The sequence below is a fragment of the Phaethon aethereus genome (genome assembly GCF_964289735.1).
Source record: "Phaethon aethereus genome assembly, chromosome: 2".
Lineage (NCBI taxonomy): Eukaryota > Metazoa > Chordata > Aves > Phaethontiformes > Phaethontidae > Phaethon > Phaethon aethereus.
In genome coordinates, this window is record NC_138582.1 from 164688160 (window position 1) to 164706775 (window position 18616).

The 18616-nt window shown below is 40.2% G+C and overlaps 1 protein-coding gene across 1 annotated transcript in view; it reads left to right on the forward strand.

Annotated features, from left to right (window-relative positions):
- Nucleotides 1-466: 466 nt before the first annotated feature.
- XYLB (xylulokinase) overlaps nucleotides 467-18616 on the forward strand; it is a gene marked incomplete at both ends in the record, with an annotated part of 87583 nt that continues 69433 nt past the window's right edge. Inside the window, 9 exons of the mRNA XM_082015165.1 lie at nucleotides 467-511; nucleotides 2490-2572; nucleotides 3471-3540; nucleotides 4957-5037; nucleotides 6782-6868; nucleotides 8073-8201; nucleotides 9479-9544; nucleotides 11872-11944; nucleotides 17628-17746. Of these exons, the coding sequence (XP_081871291.1) occupies nucleotides 467-511; nucleotides 2490-2572; nucleotides 3471-3540; nucleotides 4957-5037; nucleotides 6782-6868; nucleotides 8073-8201; nucleotides 9479-9544; nucleotides 11872-11944; nucleotides 17628-17746 (753 nt within the window). The remainder of the gene's footprint in view (nucleotides 512-2489; nucleotides 2573-3470; nucleotides 3541-4956; nucleotides 5038-6781; nucleotides 6869-8072; nucleotides 8202-9478; nucleotides 9545-11871; nucleotides 11945-17627; nucleotides 17747-18616) is intronic.

Genomic DNA, 18616 nt, shown 5'->3' on the forward strand with positions numbered 1-18616 from the left:
ACATATTAACCACATAAACCACAACAGGACTGGTACATATTAATGGAGTATTAAAATTTCGCGAATCCCTTTGGACTGTGGTTTGAAGTGGCCCCTTTCCTGCTTTGCTTCCGTTTCCCGGCGGTCACCGACAGCCGCTTTGGTGCTTTCCCACCGGCTCGGGCACTGGCAGCCGGGGGGAATCCCGAGCGTTAGCCCACAGTTACGGGTGTCGAGCAGCTGCCGCGTACGGCGCCGGCACTGAGGAAGCCACCACCAGATCGCCGCCCCAGAGCCTCGCCCGGCCCTGCAGCTCTCGCACAAGCCCCGCGTGCGACGGAGGGAGGGACGAGGGGCTCGTAGTCCCGCTCCGCAGGGCCGGGCCGGCGACCCCCTCCCGGGGAGGCCGGGCCTGCGAAGCCACCCCCTCCCCGGCCGCGGCGGCGGGGCGAGCCGACGGTGAGAGCCGGGCAGGCCCCGCCGCGCCATGGCCGCTCCCTGCTACTTGGGCTGGGATTTCAGCACGCAGCAGGTACCGCGGCCGCCTCCCCGGCACTCCTCTCCCCTCCCTCGGCCGGGGCCCGGCGTGGCCTGCCCGCGGCCCGCCCTGCGCGGGGGTCCTTGAGGCGCAGGGGGGTGCGGTCGGCGGCGCCCAGCCGGGCCTCGGGGAGCTGCCAGGGGCAAGGCCCGGGCTGTCCCGCCCGCCACCGTGTCCCAGCGACCCGCCGCTGCGCTACCCCGCAGCACGCCAGGGGAATAGGCGTTCCTCTCTAGAAGCTTGTCTCCTCTCTTTTCCTCCAGCCAGCGACCGTTTCGTTTCGCAGGGTTTCCTCACTTAGAGCGGGGCCAGGCCGGGCGCTGCAAGACGGTGTGCTGCGCTCGGTGCCGAGGGTTCACGCATGCCAGCAGCCTGCCTGAGCTGATGCGAGATAATCCCGAGCGCTTGGTGTGTTTTGTGGCTTCCGAAGGCCACTGGCACTGCATCTGCCCAGGCGTTTGCAAGCCTCCTTCCCTTCCCCTGCATAAGTGCATCTTTCATCCCTTTCTGTTGCAGAAGCTCGGCTGTTTCTCTCCAGCTCTTGCTTGAAGCTGTAGGCTGCATGTCCTAACATGTCCTGCTTCTCCATCCTGCAAGGGATGCATTTAATCCTGGAAAGGAGTTCTGTGGCCCTTCTCTACATGCAAAAAGCATGGAGACCCCTCTGCCTGCAGCCCTGGGCAGGCTGGGAGCTGTGGTCTGCACCTGAATCCAGTTCATCTCGCGCGAGTCAAGATTAGGAGGATTGTGAACCTGGAAGCCCAGATTGCTGCTCGAAATTTTGAATTGTTGGCATAGTTGGATATTGCCACATTGCGAATAGAAATGCTGCCCAGGTTGTGTGTAGGCCTGAGTATGTTTAACCAATAGGCGTATAAGCATAAATAACTTCATTATGGCTGTGCTGAAGTTTGGGAGCTTGGAAAGACGCATCCAGGTTACCGATGTGAGGTTGATGGAGTATTTTGCTAAGGGGGTGTGCTCAAGAAGAAAGCCAATTAAGCTGCAGTGGTCCAGAGACAATTTTAAGCTAGTGCAGGGCACCAGCTTGGTAATGAATTGTGCCAGTGCATAAATTACATACGTAGTATGTATACATAGTATACATACATTAGTATGGCTAAAATTGAAGTAAACCACTCCTAAATGGGGATGGCCTTGTTATTTGAATACAACTCTTTGAGATGACTTGGACTTTGTAGGGTTTTTTTTGTCTGCTCGTTTAGCAGCAGTTTGCACTCTCTCCCTTGTTGAAATATGTGCAGAATGTGAGCTACCTTCTCACTTTTCTTCTAGGCTGTTAATGTTTTTCTTCTGTACTAGCTGAACTTGAATGGAGACAGAGGAGGAAAGTTTGTGGTACTCTGCTAGTTTGTGCTTACAAGAAAGCTCAGATTTATGGAGTTACCAGCTTGCGATGTTGCTTTCCATATATTGCAGGAGCTCAGAATACACTTGTGTAATGCCCTCTGAACTTTGCTAGACTGGTAGAGTTTGATTTACTCGCCATTTGGGGAGTAGGGAAAGTCCTCAAGGTATCATAAGGGTTAAAAAGCAAACATACAGCATCTTTAGTCTAAGATACTATATTCTTTGGAGAAATTGGAAAAATTGGTTACCATGATGCAAGCTACGAACCTGGTAATTTGTTTGCTGTTCTTTAGCAAATATATATTTTTGCTATATATAGCAAATATATGTCCGTATCTTGATCTTGTGTGATTAAGGAGAGAGAAAAGAGCGGGGGGAGAAAAGCAAGCAAACAAATGATACGTGTTGCTGAATAGGTGACATGCTGGAAATTCACATAATAACTTGCTTCATGTAGAATTGTGCCCATACTTTCAGCAAGTTGTATGGATTGGGATGATCTTTCCCATTTTGTCTGTGAGAATTGAATTATTATAAAATAGTTACCAGTGCTTTTTAATTATTGTTAGTTTTTGTTAACATCCTGTTTTATATGTTCTAGCTGAAAGTCATTGCTATTGATGAACAGTTGAGAGTCATTTATGAGGATAATGTTCATTTTGATAAAGACCTTCCGGAATTTAAGTAAGACTTTTTATATTTTACTTGGGTAATATAATTTAGAACTTTGGGGATTGGGGCAGAGAGGCTGTTGGCTTATTTGGTCTCACTGATATGTGTGGAGGCATGGAAAAAGTTCATGCCATGTTCATGTTTCGTACTTGGCGAGGGTAGTATATGCTTTTGCCTTGCTTGGTATGAAAATACGGCAAGAACTCCCAACAGGAAATTAGTAAAAAAAAAAAACCTACCCCAAAATATTACTTATAAATAAACAGATTTTTTTTTTTGGGGGGTTTTCAGACTTGTGGACATGAGTTTCATTTAGGGATACAGAAGAAAGCACCTCCTTTGCGCAGGGTGGAATGCTGTGATAACAGCAAGTAAATTGCATGAAGGAGCTTCTAAAAGGCATTTGGAGACAAATTCAGTGGTTGCAAATCTCCCAATAGGATGTAAGATGACAGTATTTGTTTACTTCAGTTAATAGGCTAGAGTTAACAAATGTCATCTTCTGTAATCTCAAGTTTCAATGAAGTACATCTACTTACGTGATGGTTTAACAGCAAAAATTGAATTTCACCTTCTAGAGTCAAGCCACTAACGGTGACAGGAAACTTTGAAATAACTATGAATTACATGGAGCCAATGAGCACTATCAGCATTGGAGTCTATCACAAATCTTACTTCAGGATCAGAGCTTTTCCTTGCAAATTAGTTACTTTGCAATTGGGTCAGACATTACTTATGTAACCTCCTAGGAGCTGGCTTTTACTTTTTCAGGTTTCAAAAACTGATTGTGTCCTTGCTCTTAACATAAAAGCATTGCAGACTCTCTTTGGTTATTAGTAAATTTGAAGAACTTTGCTTGGTGGGAGAAAAAATGCTTAATTTATTAAGAGAAAATACTATTTTTCTTTAGGACCCAAGGTGGAGTCTATATTCACAGTGACAGACTGACAGTCACTTCTCCCGTGCTAATGTGGGTCAAGGTATGAATAAGCTTTGTTTATTTCAACTTCTTCCTTGCTGTTACTGAAATGGAAATGTATTCCAAGCAATAGTGAAACTCGTCATTCAAATCTACATAGTCCTTTTGCTTGTATTCCGTCTTTTTTAAGTGTTATTCTGTGTCTTTGGTATGCAAATATTGAAATTATCAACAAATGTAGTGGAAATTGCTAACATTTTGAGGTTTTTTTTGTTTGTTTATTCACTCTCTACTATTATAGCAATTGTACATGTGATTAATCCTTTCCTGACTTTCCCTCATTTGAAAAAAGACAATTCTTTTTTCCCTCATCTTCTTGTTTCATATGCAAAAGGGGCAGATGATGCTTTGCCTACCTTAAATCTATGTCTTTGTAACATCCAGGTTATTCGCACTATTTTTTTAGAATAAATTTTAGTAACCAATTGATGTCTCAAATGGTAAGTGGTTAAAGAGCAATTTATTCAGTGATTCCCAGTCACTTTTGAAATACAACATTCTTTTCTATTTTAAAAGAAGGCCTTCCTTGCTTCTGTGCAGATTCTGCAACACTTGCTCTCACATGGTACTATATAAATTTGTCTTACCAGTGTGATTTTAATAGTTAAGATATTTCAAAGGTCACAGACCCCCAGCTGGTGCTCCACGGTAGCTGACAAAGGTTTCGTAAATTTGGTTGAAGCTCGTCTTTTGAATCATAATGAACAGGGACAGTTGTAATTATTAAATGAATAATATGATGATATAGGTGTATGATGTTTCTTGGGAAATTTTGAAGTCTTGCAGTGGTTCATTTGTCAAGATAGTCTGGGAGATGCTGATCTGAATGAGCCTATGTAAAGACAGATGAATTTTGGTTTTAACATCCAGTAAAATGTGGCAAGAACAAAATTAGCTTAGATGCTTAAAGTGCTAAAATTCACTTGCATTAGCCTTATATTAAAGAGACCCTGAGTTTTCAGCTGACACTGGCATCAGCGGTACTGAAGATACCTAAAATCTTGTAGGATGGTGTGCAGAGTGCACCCCATTAAGATTTCATAGATTTCCAAAGTAAGAACAGGAAAAGATAATTCTGCTTTGTGTCTGGCACTCTTACAAGTGGCTTTTCAATGAACTGGAATTCTTTAACTCCTGCCTCTTATTTAGGTTTCAAAGAATAGATCTTTGTCATTCATCTTGTTTAAAGACCTTTTTTTTTCCCTGTGTGATTCAACTTTTCTTTCACGGACTCTTACTTAGTAAATTAATTTATGCAGTGTCTTGAGAAGTCCATAGTCATTAGCTAATTTTTCATTGTCTGCCAATGAACTCTTTATCAGTCATGACATGAATTTACTGTTTAATTCCAGAGATTGTGAGTATGCATAATTTGATAGCTCATTACAGTCATTCTTGATTCCCTTTGTTCTTGTAGGCTCTGGATATGATTTTGGAAAAGATGAAGTCTTCGGGCTTTAACTTCTCTCAAGTCAGAGCTTTGTCTGGTGCTGGCCAGGTTAGTTTATAAACTAAAAAATCAGTCTTTGTATATTTCTTCAATGGAGTATGAGGTATAGTGATAAATTTCATTTAAATAATTGTATCTCTGAAGACCATAATGACATCAAGTAAGACCAAAACTTCTATATAAGCATCCATTAAAAGACATGTTCCTCAGGGGAACTTAAAACCTGAAGCACACAGCAATCACTAGAAGGTAGTGGGAGTGGAAGATGAGGTTTACAGTGCAGTTGTTTAGAACAGTATAGTGCGTAACTAGTTGGTTCCTGTTGTTCAAGTTCTTTGTAGATACAGATTCTGAAATGATTGGGGTCATCTTCAATTTCAGCATATCCAGGTGCGTGTGGAAATGGGGTAATAAAAATAGTGAGGAGCACAATTAGTTAAAGGCATAGTGACATCCTGTTGAGCACAGTTTTTGATGGCTAAGATAGAGATCTGCCTAAGAACAACAAAAACCAAATGATGATAGTCTTTGATCCATAAATGACAAAGATGCTGCCGTGATTTAGCCTGTAGTGCATAATGCCTTTTTTCTGAGATTTATAAAACCTATTCTGATGTTTAGTCAGTTAGCCAGTCTGCTAGTACTTTGGTGAAACAAGGAAGTCTTTTATAACTTTCACAAATGATATTCAGGGTGAGGATAGCACCAAAGTGATAAGCTAATTCTGATGCATGAGGTTTAGGTTATTCATCTTGATATATCTGAGTCTAATTAATCAAAACTCTTGCTTTGGTCTCCATGTTTCATTGACTTCAGTTGAAAGTCTGAGCAAAGTGTCTGAAAATCATGGCCTGTATCAAGGCACTGTTATGAATTCTTCAGTGGAACAGAAGTTAGGGACTGCAAAGTAACCCCAGCTTACTCACATGAAAAAAGGAAGTGCATTTCTGGATTGCCTGTGTTCCCTTTATTTTACCTGTTCTCCAACAAGCTGGGGGTATCAACTTCTTTCAAGTAGAACAGATTTCATTTAATTGCCCCTTTCCAACCCACATTATCTCTCTTCCTTTCCTCTTTGAAAAACCTTGTCTTTATGCTGCAGATCACTGCAGAGGTGCACTGATGTACCAGTGTTTGTCCCAAAGAAGGGACAAACTTCATCTTGATTGTCTGCAGAACTGGCAGAGAGATGTGAAATACAATCTGAATGACACTGTGGTCAAGTAATCTGTGCCCAGGGACTTCTATATGCACTTGGTGTCATCAGGACTATTAGTGGATCACTGGATGGTGCTTTGCAGTTTGCCTGGGGTGTCCTACAGGTGCATAACTAGAGATGCCTGGCTTGAGGAAGCTGCCTGAGAGATGGAGCTTAAATAACCTCAATATTATGCAGTCTATTAGTGGTGACTGGGGCAGGCATGTAGCTGAAGAATCTGGGGGCTGTGCTGAAATAGCACAGAACTAACAGGCTTGACTGTGGAGCCCTGGCTACAGCTCAAAGAGCCCTCAGAGAAGTATCTAATACCATGGATTAGCAGTATAATAATAGTTCCCACTAGAAGTTGCTATAGTTCAAAATCATCATTGTCTTTTGACTGCTACATTTTCTAATTTAGTATATGCTTTGCTCAATCTTAGAGAATCTTTTAGTGAGGCACTTAATTTGAAAAGGTGCAACTCTCATAGTTTGGAGAGAGTTCTCTGTCCTTAGAGTTTGAAATTCAGATCAGGATATGAACTTCATGGATTGGGAGGGCATTTCCAACTTCTGTTTCTGTACTTTCTACAGCAACATGGGAGTGTGTACTGGAAAAAAGGAAGCATCCGAATTTTAAAGAATGTATCATCTGAACTGCCTTTACATCAGTCACTAAAGGTAACGTGCATAAAAGACCTTTGAAGGGAGATCTACACTGTTCTTTTTCTGATCCTTACACATTGCTTTTCTCCTTACGAACCTTTCCTTTTGTTTGGCTGAGTTGCGTGCCCCTGCAGCATAAAGTGAAATGCACTGGTTATTCCTTCAGCTCCAGGGCTTTTGACATTTCCTGTTCTCCTGAGTGACAGTGTGTACTGCTTTAAAAGCTTAGACGTGCCAGTGGGTGTCCCAGAATCTTTCTGTGTCAGAGTCACAGCCTGTTTGTTCTTTCAGGAAACAACATTTTTGTAAGCAACCTGTAAATATTTTTTTTTTTAAAAAATATTTGTATTAACAAAAAGTTGTGGTGAACAATGTTCTCTTACCTGAGTTTACTTGCAGTGCTTGTGATTTCATTAGAAAATATTAAAGAAAAAAAGACAAGTTTACACTTACCTCTGAAAGGATGGAAGTGTAATGCTGTGTGGACACAAACTCACAAGAAGTACATTGTTGAACCTTGGCATATTCTCTGTGTGTGTGTGTGGTTGGTAAGTTTTGAACATAGATTTGACAAACTTTTATTTAAAAAGAAAAGTTAGGGAGGAATCAGCTTTCCTCTTGAAGACTCTTACTGTCCTTACTTCGAGATCAAAAAGGACAATTGTATGTTGAAAGGGAGACATTTGTGTAACTGATATATTAAATTGTAAATTTTGGAAATCTCATCTGTGCGAGACTCATGGAAATGGAATTAAAATGCTCTCGGTAATGTACTAAGCCTCAGTTGCGCTTCCAAATGGTTATGCCTGTCATTAAAGAGAAATCTGTTAGTAGAGCTGCAGAAAGATAATCTGATTGTTTAGAGAGGAGTTCTAAAGAGTAGGGCTAAACTTGCATAAAAGGGGCCGGGGCTTTGGCTACCAAAGGAGTGTACTTGAGACACCATGCTGTGCGGTATGTGAAGTACACGTCGTGCTGCATGTTACGTAACAGTAGAAAAAGCCTGTTGCTTCCCTCTGATGTCAGGTTGGGGTTAGGCTTTTCACCACTGGCTGACATGCTGCCCAATATCCACTTTCCTGTAATTATTGAGAGGAGACCAGAAGGCACGTCAGAGGACTGAACTGTGAGCTGATATGTAGGTCTGCTGTATTGCTGTTACTCTAGCAGGGACTTCCTAGAGATCAGACTTACTAATAAAGGATATTGTTCATTGCAGGCTTGTTTTTCTGTCAGTAACAGCCCCATCTGGATGGATTCTAGCACAGCTTCCCAGTGCAGTGCTCTGGAGAAAGCCGTGGGGGGAGCACAGCACCTAGCGAGTATCACTGGTTCTCGAGCCTATGAGGTAAGGAGCAGATGGGAAGAAGGTCCTCAGCAGTCTTCTGACAGAAGTTGTTCTGTCACTACGGTGGTGCCACAGCAGATAACGATCAGCCATTAACTAAAAAAGAGAGAGTTTCTTCAAAAACTCCAACGAAACTGTGCTTTGCAGTAGTCTCACAAAGAAAGATGTGGAAATTGTAAAGTGGAATTAGGCAAACACTGGAAATTTTGCTGTAGGAAGCAGCTGCGGTGAGCTGTTGCATTTGGCCAGTGGTTCCAAAATACAGTGTTTGGTGGCCATGCTTACAGTCTCAGGGCCTGGTTCTCCGCTGGGAGCTTCTGTGCAGCCACATTTCCGTTGGGATGGCAGTCCAGTTTGTGTTACAGGTTCACTTGGGGTTATGACCCCCCTGTTTGTGAATCATGGCTCTAGGTTACTTATGCAATTAAAAGATTGGCCTTTTAATGTTCCCTGAAGGCTAACAAGCAGCTGTTGACCTAAGAGAAGTGAGTTTTAGAAGTTCAGGACACTATTAAAGAGTACTCTGTCACTCATCTCCTCTTCCTGGCACTTCCCTCTCTTGTAACTCTGACAATGAGTTATGGAGTGGGAGTGGGGCTGCCTTCCAGGCATGTCAGCACCTGGCTACACTTACTGTTGGTTCAACAGAATAAGGCTCTAACCTCCCAAATTGCTGATTCTGTTTTTGAACCATCATGTAAGGTTTATGGCCAGCGTTGAAATTAGACTTTACATACCACTAACAGTTTATTTTTAACTTGCTAAAGGTTAAGGTTTCAGTGTTAGAAGTTTTTTGTTATTTGATGTAATATGTGGATGAAAAATAATTATTCTTACAACTGTTATTAGCCTGTGCTGGAGTTGCTGCTTTGAGTAGGAAACTTCTTGCTTTGCTCGAAATTCACCTGCCTCAGAGAGGTACATAGGTTGGGTGGCCTAAACCTCTTCAAGGATTTGAAGGCAGCATTTGAATTGTGCTGGTTCTTGGGCACAGAGTAAGTGTGATTCATTCCATTGAACTGTCATTTCTGAAATGTAAATTATGGATAGTAATGCTTTTTTCACTTTTTTTTTTTTCAAAAGGTGAGCAAAATTCTCATGATGAGGCTATGCGTTATAGCCTGTTTAGTGCAGATTGCCTGCTGTGCACTGACTTTCATCATGCATCAGGCAAATTAAATATCCAAAGTGCAATGTTCTGAACTCATTACACAGAGTTAATGATTATTGACTCCATTTAGGGTTTGTGTTTCTAAGCATTTGCATTTCTTTCTCAGCGTTTTACAGGAAACCAGATAGCAAAGATTTACAGCCAGAATCCAGAGGTCTACATGCAAACTGAGGTTGGCTCAACTTCAATAAACTTATTGGAAACTATAGTTGCAAATCTTTTAAAATTAAGTTTGTGGGGATGTCAGACTTTTTTGCTAAGGGGTATTTTGATTTTTTATGTTTGGTTTTAAGATTAAAACTGAAAATTTGATTATTTTATTTTTAGTTTTGTTAAATTATTAGTCATCAGGCAGATAAAAATCGAGCATCATCTCTTGAATGTTACACTTAACACAGCAGGCTCCATTGGATCTCACCTTTGTGGAAGAAGTTTTAAAAAACAGACTTCCATCTGGGTGGTAATAAATTTTGTGTATAGCAGTTTGAACACAAGTGGGTAATTAAGCACACAGTTGAAATTTTCACACCTAGAACTGGGCATTTGCATGCAGAAATGTGATTTCTCTGCCGTACAAAGCTGGCATTCTTGCAGATGTGCTTAGGAAAAAAGCTGCAATCTATTCTAGACTTTTTTCATAGTTTTTCCCACGAGGAGCTACTTTGATTCTATTATTGCCAAGGAATTGCATTGTGTAGTTGGTTTCCTTCTGATTTTTAATTTTCAGAAATCAGCTTGCAATTCTATTACTGTCTTAGTTTGTTGAGTCTGCATCTAGCTGTGACTGAAATGTCATGGTTTGAAGCAAGGTGAAAATTCCATGCAAATACAATGTAAACAAGGGAAGGGCTCCTGTCCTGTGGTTAGAATATGCCCAACATCCAGACCAGTGAAGTCAGGCTGCTTGTGTTTTTTATTACTGCGGTTCTTGATAGTATTGATGATAATTTTTTTGTGGTTTTTAAAATCTGACGGCTTGGGGACTTCATGGGGAAGTGAGTTGCAAAGTTGACTCTCTATTTTGTGGGGCAATGTTTTTTTTCCCCCATTTTTTCTTTCTAAGTACATCTTCTATAACCTGTATGTTACTAAGTGATGGGGTGACACAGAACAGTAATACAGTCTGATCATAAGCTTAAGACTAAATTTGGAGAAAAATGCATTAGTGGAGAGGAATTGGGTCCATGGAACTGAAAACTAGTCAGATGAAGCTCAGACTTTGGGGGCTGATGGAATTGATGGCACCTTTTAGCAATAAAGGATATGCAAGATGTGCTCAAGCACAAAATGTCTCTATATCAGAGTTGCTCTTGGGGACCCTCAAGAAGCACTGAGCAGCTTGGCAGTCTCAATGACATGTGGAAGGTAGATGTTTTTCCTTCTTCTACATCAGCTTGCTAAACTGGCTGATTCACAGTTTAACTTCATCCTTTTCCTTCCATTTCAGGCAGCTAGTGCCTGTTGGGGCACCACAGAAGGTAGGCCTTTGTTATCTAAGCACAATGTGATATATTCTTGGGGAGAGATGCATGACGAGCAAGTGCATCATTAAGTTTCCTGGCCATTATAACCAATTCGTAAAGCTCTGGCTATAGTCTGTCTTTGAATGCTGTGTGAAGCGGTGATTTTGTGATCATTAATAAAAACCCTGTCACTGCTTGCTCACTCTACCAGATTTGATTCTGATTACTTATTGGGTGACACTCATGTTCCTTCTGAATTAGTCAGAGCACACAATAAGGAATTTGTCAGCTTTTATGCCAGCTTCTCGGGAATGCATAATACTTGATCCTGCAGAAAGCTTTATGGTAGCTGGTTAACTTGGTAGTTTTTCTAGCAGATCTGTAGTGGAGGCGAATTCATGTTAGATCAGTGCTTTGTGTCATGTGGCCATGGCATTTTTGGGCCAGTACTGGAAGTTCTACAGCTGGATTTAATGCATTGTTATAATATACCCTGAGGCAGAGCTGCAGGTAGTGGATTATTACCAGCTCCTGGGAGTAACTCCTGGGAGGTCTGGGGTCTCAGCTGGGAGGAAGGTAAGAGTTCACGTAAAGGTGCTAGCAGAGCCTTGCCAGAGCTGCTAAAAAGCTTCCAGACTTGTGCTCTGGGTTGCCCAGTGCATTTCCCCTATCATCAACATCTAGGTGTGCTTGTTTTTTTTTTCTTAGTGTTTTTCCTTGAAATGAGATTCTGTGATACACCAAAGTGTGAATTAATTTGTGATAACAGAGTATGCTAATATACTAGATATATTTTGCATGTTTCAGAATGCAAAACTGTTAACAGCTTTTGTCATGGGGTTACTTTTAGATTGATATCTGCTCTATTACTTAGGCAGTACGATAGAACTGAATAATCCTTCTAGGTGTATTTTTGTGTGCTTTCTGTGCCTAATGTTAAGCATTTATTAACATTTGGTGCTTCTAGTTACTTAATTATTTACTTTGTTTGAAGGGAATAGTGATGGGACTCACTATCTCATATCTTTTCTTTCAGAGAATCTCTTTGGTTAGTAGTTTTGCAGCTTCCCTTTTCCTAGGAGCTTATGCACCGATTGATTACAGTGATGGTAAGTGTGTGGGCTTTTCTCGTAGTAACAATTCAACAGGGAAATATGCTGTTTCATCCCCACCTTACATAAAAAGGGGACAAGGGCTCTGCTATTTATTTTTGTCTTTAAACTTTAATGACAGATATATTAGATTTTAAGCTAAGTTACTCCTTTTTCATTTGTTGCTACTCTTGATACTGCTGTCAGCTGTGCTTATTTATCCCCATCATACTGTGATTCCCATTTCTACAAAATGGATCCACATAAAATATTCTTAAATGAAATTGTACCTTTTTTCATTACTTTATGATGTATAAAGGAATGTTGAAATATCTATTTAAAAGCATGAAAAAGTTGTGGATTTTTAAGCTAGACTTCATAGTTCTGATATTTGTTCTTTGGTTTTCCTGATTTGGCTCTGAGTTGCAGAGGATGTGAACAAAATGTATATTGTGATTATTTTTTCCCCCACCTAACTGGAGTATGGATCTGCAACAGAAATATCATTTCAAAATGAACCAGAGAAAAAAGCATAAACCAAGCAAAAAAAATCCGAAACTCAGTTAAAAAAATATTTAACCTTCCATATCTCTCTCTTCATCATAACAAAGACAAAAAAGTGACAAGGCTAGTGTCTCTCTTTTCTGTTTTGTTTTATCTCAGTTATCCAGCTTTTAAATGGCAATTTGAAATGGCAGTTTCAAAGGAAACGATTTTCCTGGGAACTGTGCTGTTATTTCAAAATAGCATTTTTGATTCCTGCTCTGAAACTAAGAGAAGATATATTTCAGAGCTGAAAGGTTAGATAACAAGGCTCTCTAAGGAAATTTTGCATTATAGAGCCATAGTTGACACCCATATGTTAAGACCAACTCATTTTTTCTCCTTCGTTGTTCCGTCAAAGCTCATAGGAAAAGGCAAGACACCTCAGTTTTAACTAATGGACAACTTATTGAATATCAGATCTCCCAGCTGTACTTGAGGCCTTAAAAATTGCAAGGCAATCCATGCTTATTTTGCAGCAGTTGTGAGATTATTGCCTCTGTCTTCTAGTCCCGGTCTGTTAGCCATATATTTCACAGCTAAGTTTTTTTTTGTGTGTGTATTAATGGCATCGACAACTCTTTGGAGATTTACACTTTGCTCCTCAGTAGACCCAAATACTGAGCACTTCAGCCTCTCAACAAACCACAGAACTAGCTCCATGTACTGCATTTCAAAGAGAGGTGGTGAGATCTTCTAAGTACTTCTTCTGATAAAGAAATATGTTCATTTTTTATTTTTCAATGAGAGTGAAGTGTTAATTTTGAGTCAAATGTTTAAAAATATAAGCATTAAAAAACGTTTGTTTTGGAGTTGGGTGGTTTTTTGGTTTGGTTGTGTGGGGTTTTTTTTGTTTGTTTGTTTGTTTTGGTTTGTTTTGCTTTTTTGTTTTTTTTCCCCTCCAATCTTACCTCCGCCTTTTCTGCTTGGAAGCAAGTGGGGGAAATCCATGCTGCTTCAATTTCGGAACATGAAAATTTCTGTGTTTGGTTGCAAACCAAAACATTTTAAACCAAAGAAAATGAAAATTTGCTCTATTGGAAAATTTTCTTAGAAACTGTATCGCATTTTTCAAACAAAGCTCTAGGAGGGCTTGTTCTGTTACACCTGTGCATATTTATGGAACTTGAGTAAATGTTATCTACTGTTCAGAGCATGTAAGATTATTAAATCTTTGTGTGAAAAAAGATAAGAGAACTAAGCAGGATGTTATCGTTCTCTTTACAAGACAAAAGATTTTTAGACGTTGTAAGCTACATTTTATCTTGTTTGTTCCTTTCTTCTATTAACATAATGAGAGAGAATTCTAATTCCAGTAATAAAATATAATTATAATGTATGCAGTAGTTTTTTGGATCCAGCTTAAAAACTTACTTTCTTGTAATTTCTGATTTCTTGCCATTCGCTTGATCTTTTACATTGCACCTGTATATTGTAGTTTAAAATGCATCTCAAAATAATGTTCAGATAATAGACCTATTCTTCATTTCTGTAGGTTTAACTTCAGGTCATACCGTCTTTTAAAGACCCTGTCAAATTGTTTAGCTCTGCACAATAACTTATCTCTTTAAATTTGCAGGTTATTGTAGGAAATGTGCTATTCAGGTTCAGGATTTTTTTTTTTTTTTCTTTTGAAAGGTCCAATCTTGTAAGGTTCAAATCACTCCTTGTGAATGGCTGAGCACCCTGGGTGATTGATTTAAAAAAAAAAATCAAATTACTTTCTGGTGGAATGAAGAATGATTTTCATTTATATTGTGCAGATGTTAAAAGTAAGATACATTTGGGACCTAAACAACTTGAACACTTGAGGTATTGTTTCTTTTAGAAGACACCTTAAAGAACAGCTATTCAGCTCTTGACCTAGAGAAGCTTTATCTTTTGAAATGCTTTTCTAAGAGCCTTAGGCAAATCATAGCTTATCATACTTGTTTTTGTTGTTGTATCAAACAAGGATGCTTTGAACTGAAGCCTTTTCAAAAGGAACCGTGGCGGGCTGAATTTACTCCTAATGTAGCTTGCATGGTGCCAGCAGAGTTACACTGCTTATGATTTTAGCTCACTGAAAAGGGGATCCAGAGTCTGTAATACAGATGCATTTAGCTGTTTATAAATGTATGCAAGTATTGATCTTTAGCTTGTGGATTAATAAAACCAATTAGTCTGCGTTGTTTGGTCTTTGTAATGAAATTTTTTCGTCCCTGCCCCCCTAGCGTTGAAGCACTTACACTTTTGTATATGTGGTAGATATTAGCAAGTTCTGATTGTGGTCTTGGTCATTTTAAGTTAAAAGCTAGTGATGCTTGCAGTGAAATACTGAATCCTATTCATCCACGTTTGACCCTTTCCTCAGTCCTTACTAGACTGTGGCCTTGGCTATTGACCTTCATTGCGGACGGGGTATCAATTTGGAGTGACAAGTTAAAGGGCTGACTTTGATTCCCCCCCCACCTTTGATTCCCCCCCCACCTTAGTTCTCAGATTATTACTTATTTTATATGTAAAATGGCTAAAAAACCCAGTAAAAATGGCTTAAGCACACCATTCTAACTTTTATTTCCAGAAGCAGCGTAGATCATGACCAGAGGTGCTTGAGTTAGGAACTCGCTGTGCATCACTCCGCATATAATCAAAGGTGAAAGAGAAGTGGTTCCAGGGAGCATTCAGCTCTGGTTTTTGTTTTCCACTGACTAGAGGTTCTCATGCAAGTGCCCACAGTTGCATGGGATGAATCTAGGCCAACAGATTAATAGTTCTTGTAAAATAGTTGCTTCCCATCTTATAAATGAGTTTCTGAGGGTGGGGTAAATTAGCTCATCGTTCTTTTCTCAGGGCATATTAAAGTCTTTGTGCCATTATATCTACCAGTCAATAAACTGAAGTGTTGTTTCTGTATAATGTAAACTTAGACCTTTTCAGTCATAAAGGTTAGTGTTTTTCCAGTTTTATTGCAGGAAGGATTGGAGGCTGTCCTTATGTCTTGCAAAATTGCATTGGAGGGTACTGGTTAAACATTTCTCTAGGCTTGAGGGGTGGGGAGGGGAAAGGATTTTTTCCAGAAAAACACGAAAAACAACAACTAACCTTTCTCTAGTAATAAATTCGTATTTATTTAAAGATCCTGTTGCTCGCTGATTAATTTAGTTTAGCGAATGGTTCTTGGCCTTTTAAATTAGGGACTTCTCCAGGAAAGTTTATAAATGTACGTATTTCCTCATAGAAAGCCTTGTTATGCCCGAGAGCTTGGGACATGAGGCTGCTCACACCCCCTGCCTCCAGGAAGTACAGGCAGTGATGCTAGGCTCAGTTTACCCTGGAAGGACTCAGTTTATCCCTGGAAGGAGGGGATGGCTAGATTTAGGAGTGGTCTCACCTAGAGAACTGAGAGAAGCTGGAGCTAAGTCTTGCCATCTTTCCTTTTCCAATGGGTGGTAGTGGTTTTGAGAGCAGAAAAAGGAAATGCACCTTTTGCCTGTGGGCGGCGTGTTGCACTTTCTGCGCTGTCAAATTCCGGCTGTTGCATCATAGGCTACATAAACCAGTGCATAATTTAAGTGTGTTCAATTTACCTGAAGTGGGATTGATTGACATTAATAAATTTATTTCTATTTTTTATATTATTAAGTATAATCCAAATATCCTATGGTTTGGCTTGGGTTATTGTAGTGTTTCAGCTGGAGTATGCAACACTTTCTGTTTGCAACGCTGTGTGAAGCATTAGGTCCAGACCTTGCAGACCTTGGTCCTTAGGAATGGGCTGTGCAAATAGATACTTTATTTATAAACATTATTAAACTCATTATTAAGCCTGTGAAAAAGGGTGCTGGGAGTTGATAGGGTAGGTTCATTGGTGTGTGCGTAACCAGCAGTACTGCATGTGTGTGGAGTGTGTGGCAGGTGTGTCCCCCTCTTCGGAACAAGAGCACTGCTGGAGCCTTGTGATGTGCTGGCTGAGATGTGGGTTGCATCCTTTCTCTTCCTCTGCGTCCCAGCATCACAAGCATAGTCTTATTCCACAGACGCTGCATGTGGGTGAACTTCACCGTCTCTGTGTTTTAACAAGTTTAACTATGTATTGAATTGAAGGAGTTTTCAGGTTTTCCACTGCGCCTAGCTGAGAATGTGTCTGTGTTTCTGAGATAAATAAGTCATGGGCTAAATGGTCTTTGAAATGAAAATGTTGTTAATCTAGAATAAGACTAATATGTCCCTGGACAGTACTAACCAGAAACACATACAGATTTTCAAGTCTAATGAAATGTGCAATTAAAGGCAGCTTAGAAACATAAGCAAGGGGTGTGGAGTGCTCAGTGTGTTAGGTAGATTCGTCCACTAACCAACTTCAATTAATTAGAAACCAATGCAAAACTGCACAGCCCTTCCTCAGGTCTAGTGATAGTTCTGGTGTAGGAATAGGTGACCAAATGAGTTATCTAGGTTTTTGCAACCTGTAATTCAATTCACAGAATCTAGACTTCGGAGGTGTTGCACGCTTGCAGGTGTTGCAGATTTCAGTTGGGCTGTTCAGCAAAACTGAAATGAAAAAACAAAACCATAACTTTGGTATTCAAAGCTGGACTCTCCAAACCAGCCTCAAAATTAGAGGCTACATTTGAAAATGTGTCCTCTTGCTTTTTTTGGACTTCTAAGCCTTTATTTTGTAATTTCTGAGGAAGGAAACATTGATATGGAGGGAGGTTAGTCAACATGGATTTAGATACTGATTTGATACTGTACTCAAAGGTAGGAGTAGTGTAGAGGCATACCACCCAGGTTGGAATTTCTTCATTGTGGGTCTCAGGTGAGCACAACACACCTTCAAGTGATGTTGCTGCATCAGTGAAGTCTGTGTCTAAGGTGGAAGGAGTTGATGGGGAGGCATCCATGTTCTTCTTTTTGCACTTAATTTGGGAATAATTGCATTGTCTAGTGTGTTGTGCATCAGAGAAGCTTTTTCTGCTACCTTAACAGGTGAAAGCTATCCAGAGGCTGAATTATCAGTATCCTTTATGCTTAGAAGAGCTAAAACTAATCTATCTTAATGTAAACTAAGCATCTGTAAATTTTCTGTTGCCTGTAATGAGGTGGAGTTTTCTGATACAGTACTGTCTTGTGTTTAATGATATATGTATGCTTCTTGTTTTGATCTGTCTTACAGGTTCTGGTATGAACTTGCTGCAGATTTGGGAAAAGGTATGGTCAGTGTCCTGCCTTGATGCTTGTGCACCTGGATTAGAGGAGAAACTAGGATGCCCTGTACCATCCCATTCAGTCCTGGTATGTGCTTGTCTAGAAGAGTTTTAAGCAACAAATAGGGCTTTGTGCTAAGAGTTATGCTAATAGTACTTTCTTGGAGTACATTTATGTGTGCGCATGAGCTTTTGTACACCGTTATCCTCAGATCTACACTGCTTGATTTAATATTTCCAGGTGTGTGGTGGATGTTTCTGCCAGAGCAGAAACAGACATCTTTCAAAAAAACTGCTAGTTGGTGTCTGTTGTAGCTTTCATCAGTGACCGCTTGGATTCTTGCATGCCCTGGGCTATGATGAGAAAAGTTTTGGTAGATGCTCCAGACTCTCTGGGGTGTCCCCCCACACCCACAAGCACCTGGTAACTACAGAACTGTGCACAGTATTACTGTAGAAACAGAGCCCAACATTTGCATTTCTTGACAGGGACCTGTTTTAAACTGTTTGTACAGTTAATGAGGTAATCTTTGTGAATAATTCGGGATATTTAAAGCTCCTCAGTTCATGTAGCATAATGGTGAAATCAAATCAAGTCGCATATCTCTTAGAGTAAATGAATTTAGTCTTACTACCCAGCACAAAAACAGCTATTGCTTTAGCTGGTGCACATGTAAGAGAGTGTAGATACCCATCACCTGATCCATCTGAATTCAGTGCTGATCTTCTGTAATGGAGAGGAACATACACAAATTCATGTAGATGTCCTTATATTTTTTACAGATAGTTTTCTTCTTTTTTTTCTCTGTGGCTACCAAATGTAGCTTAAAAGAATACAGTTCTTGACCCCTAAAATAATAGGGGTCATATTCCAGCATTTGATGTTGTGATGTATATTAATGTTGTGTTTCCTTTTATGTTTGCATCGAATTTCTAATTTCTGTGTATTAATATTCAT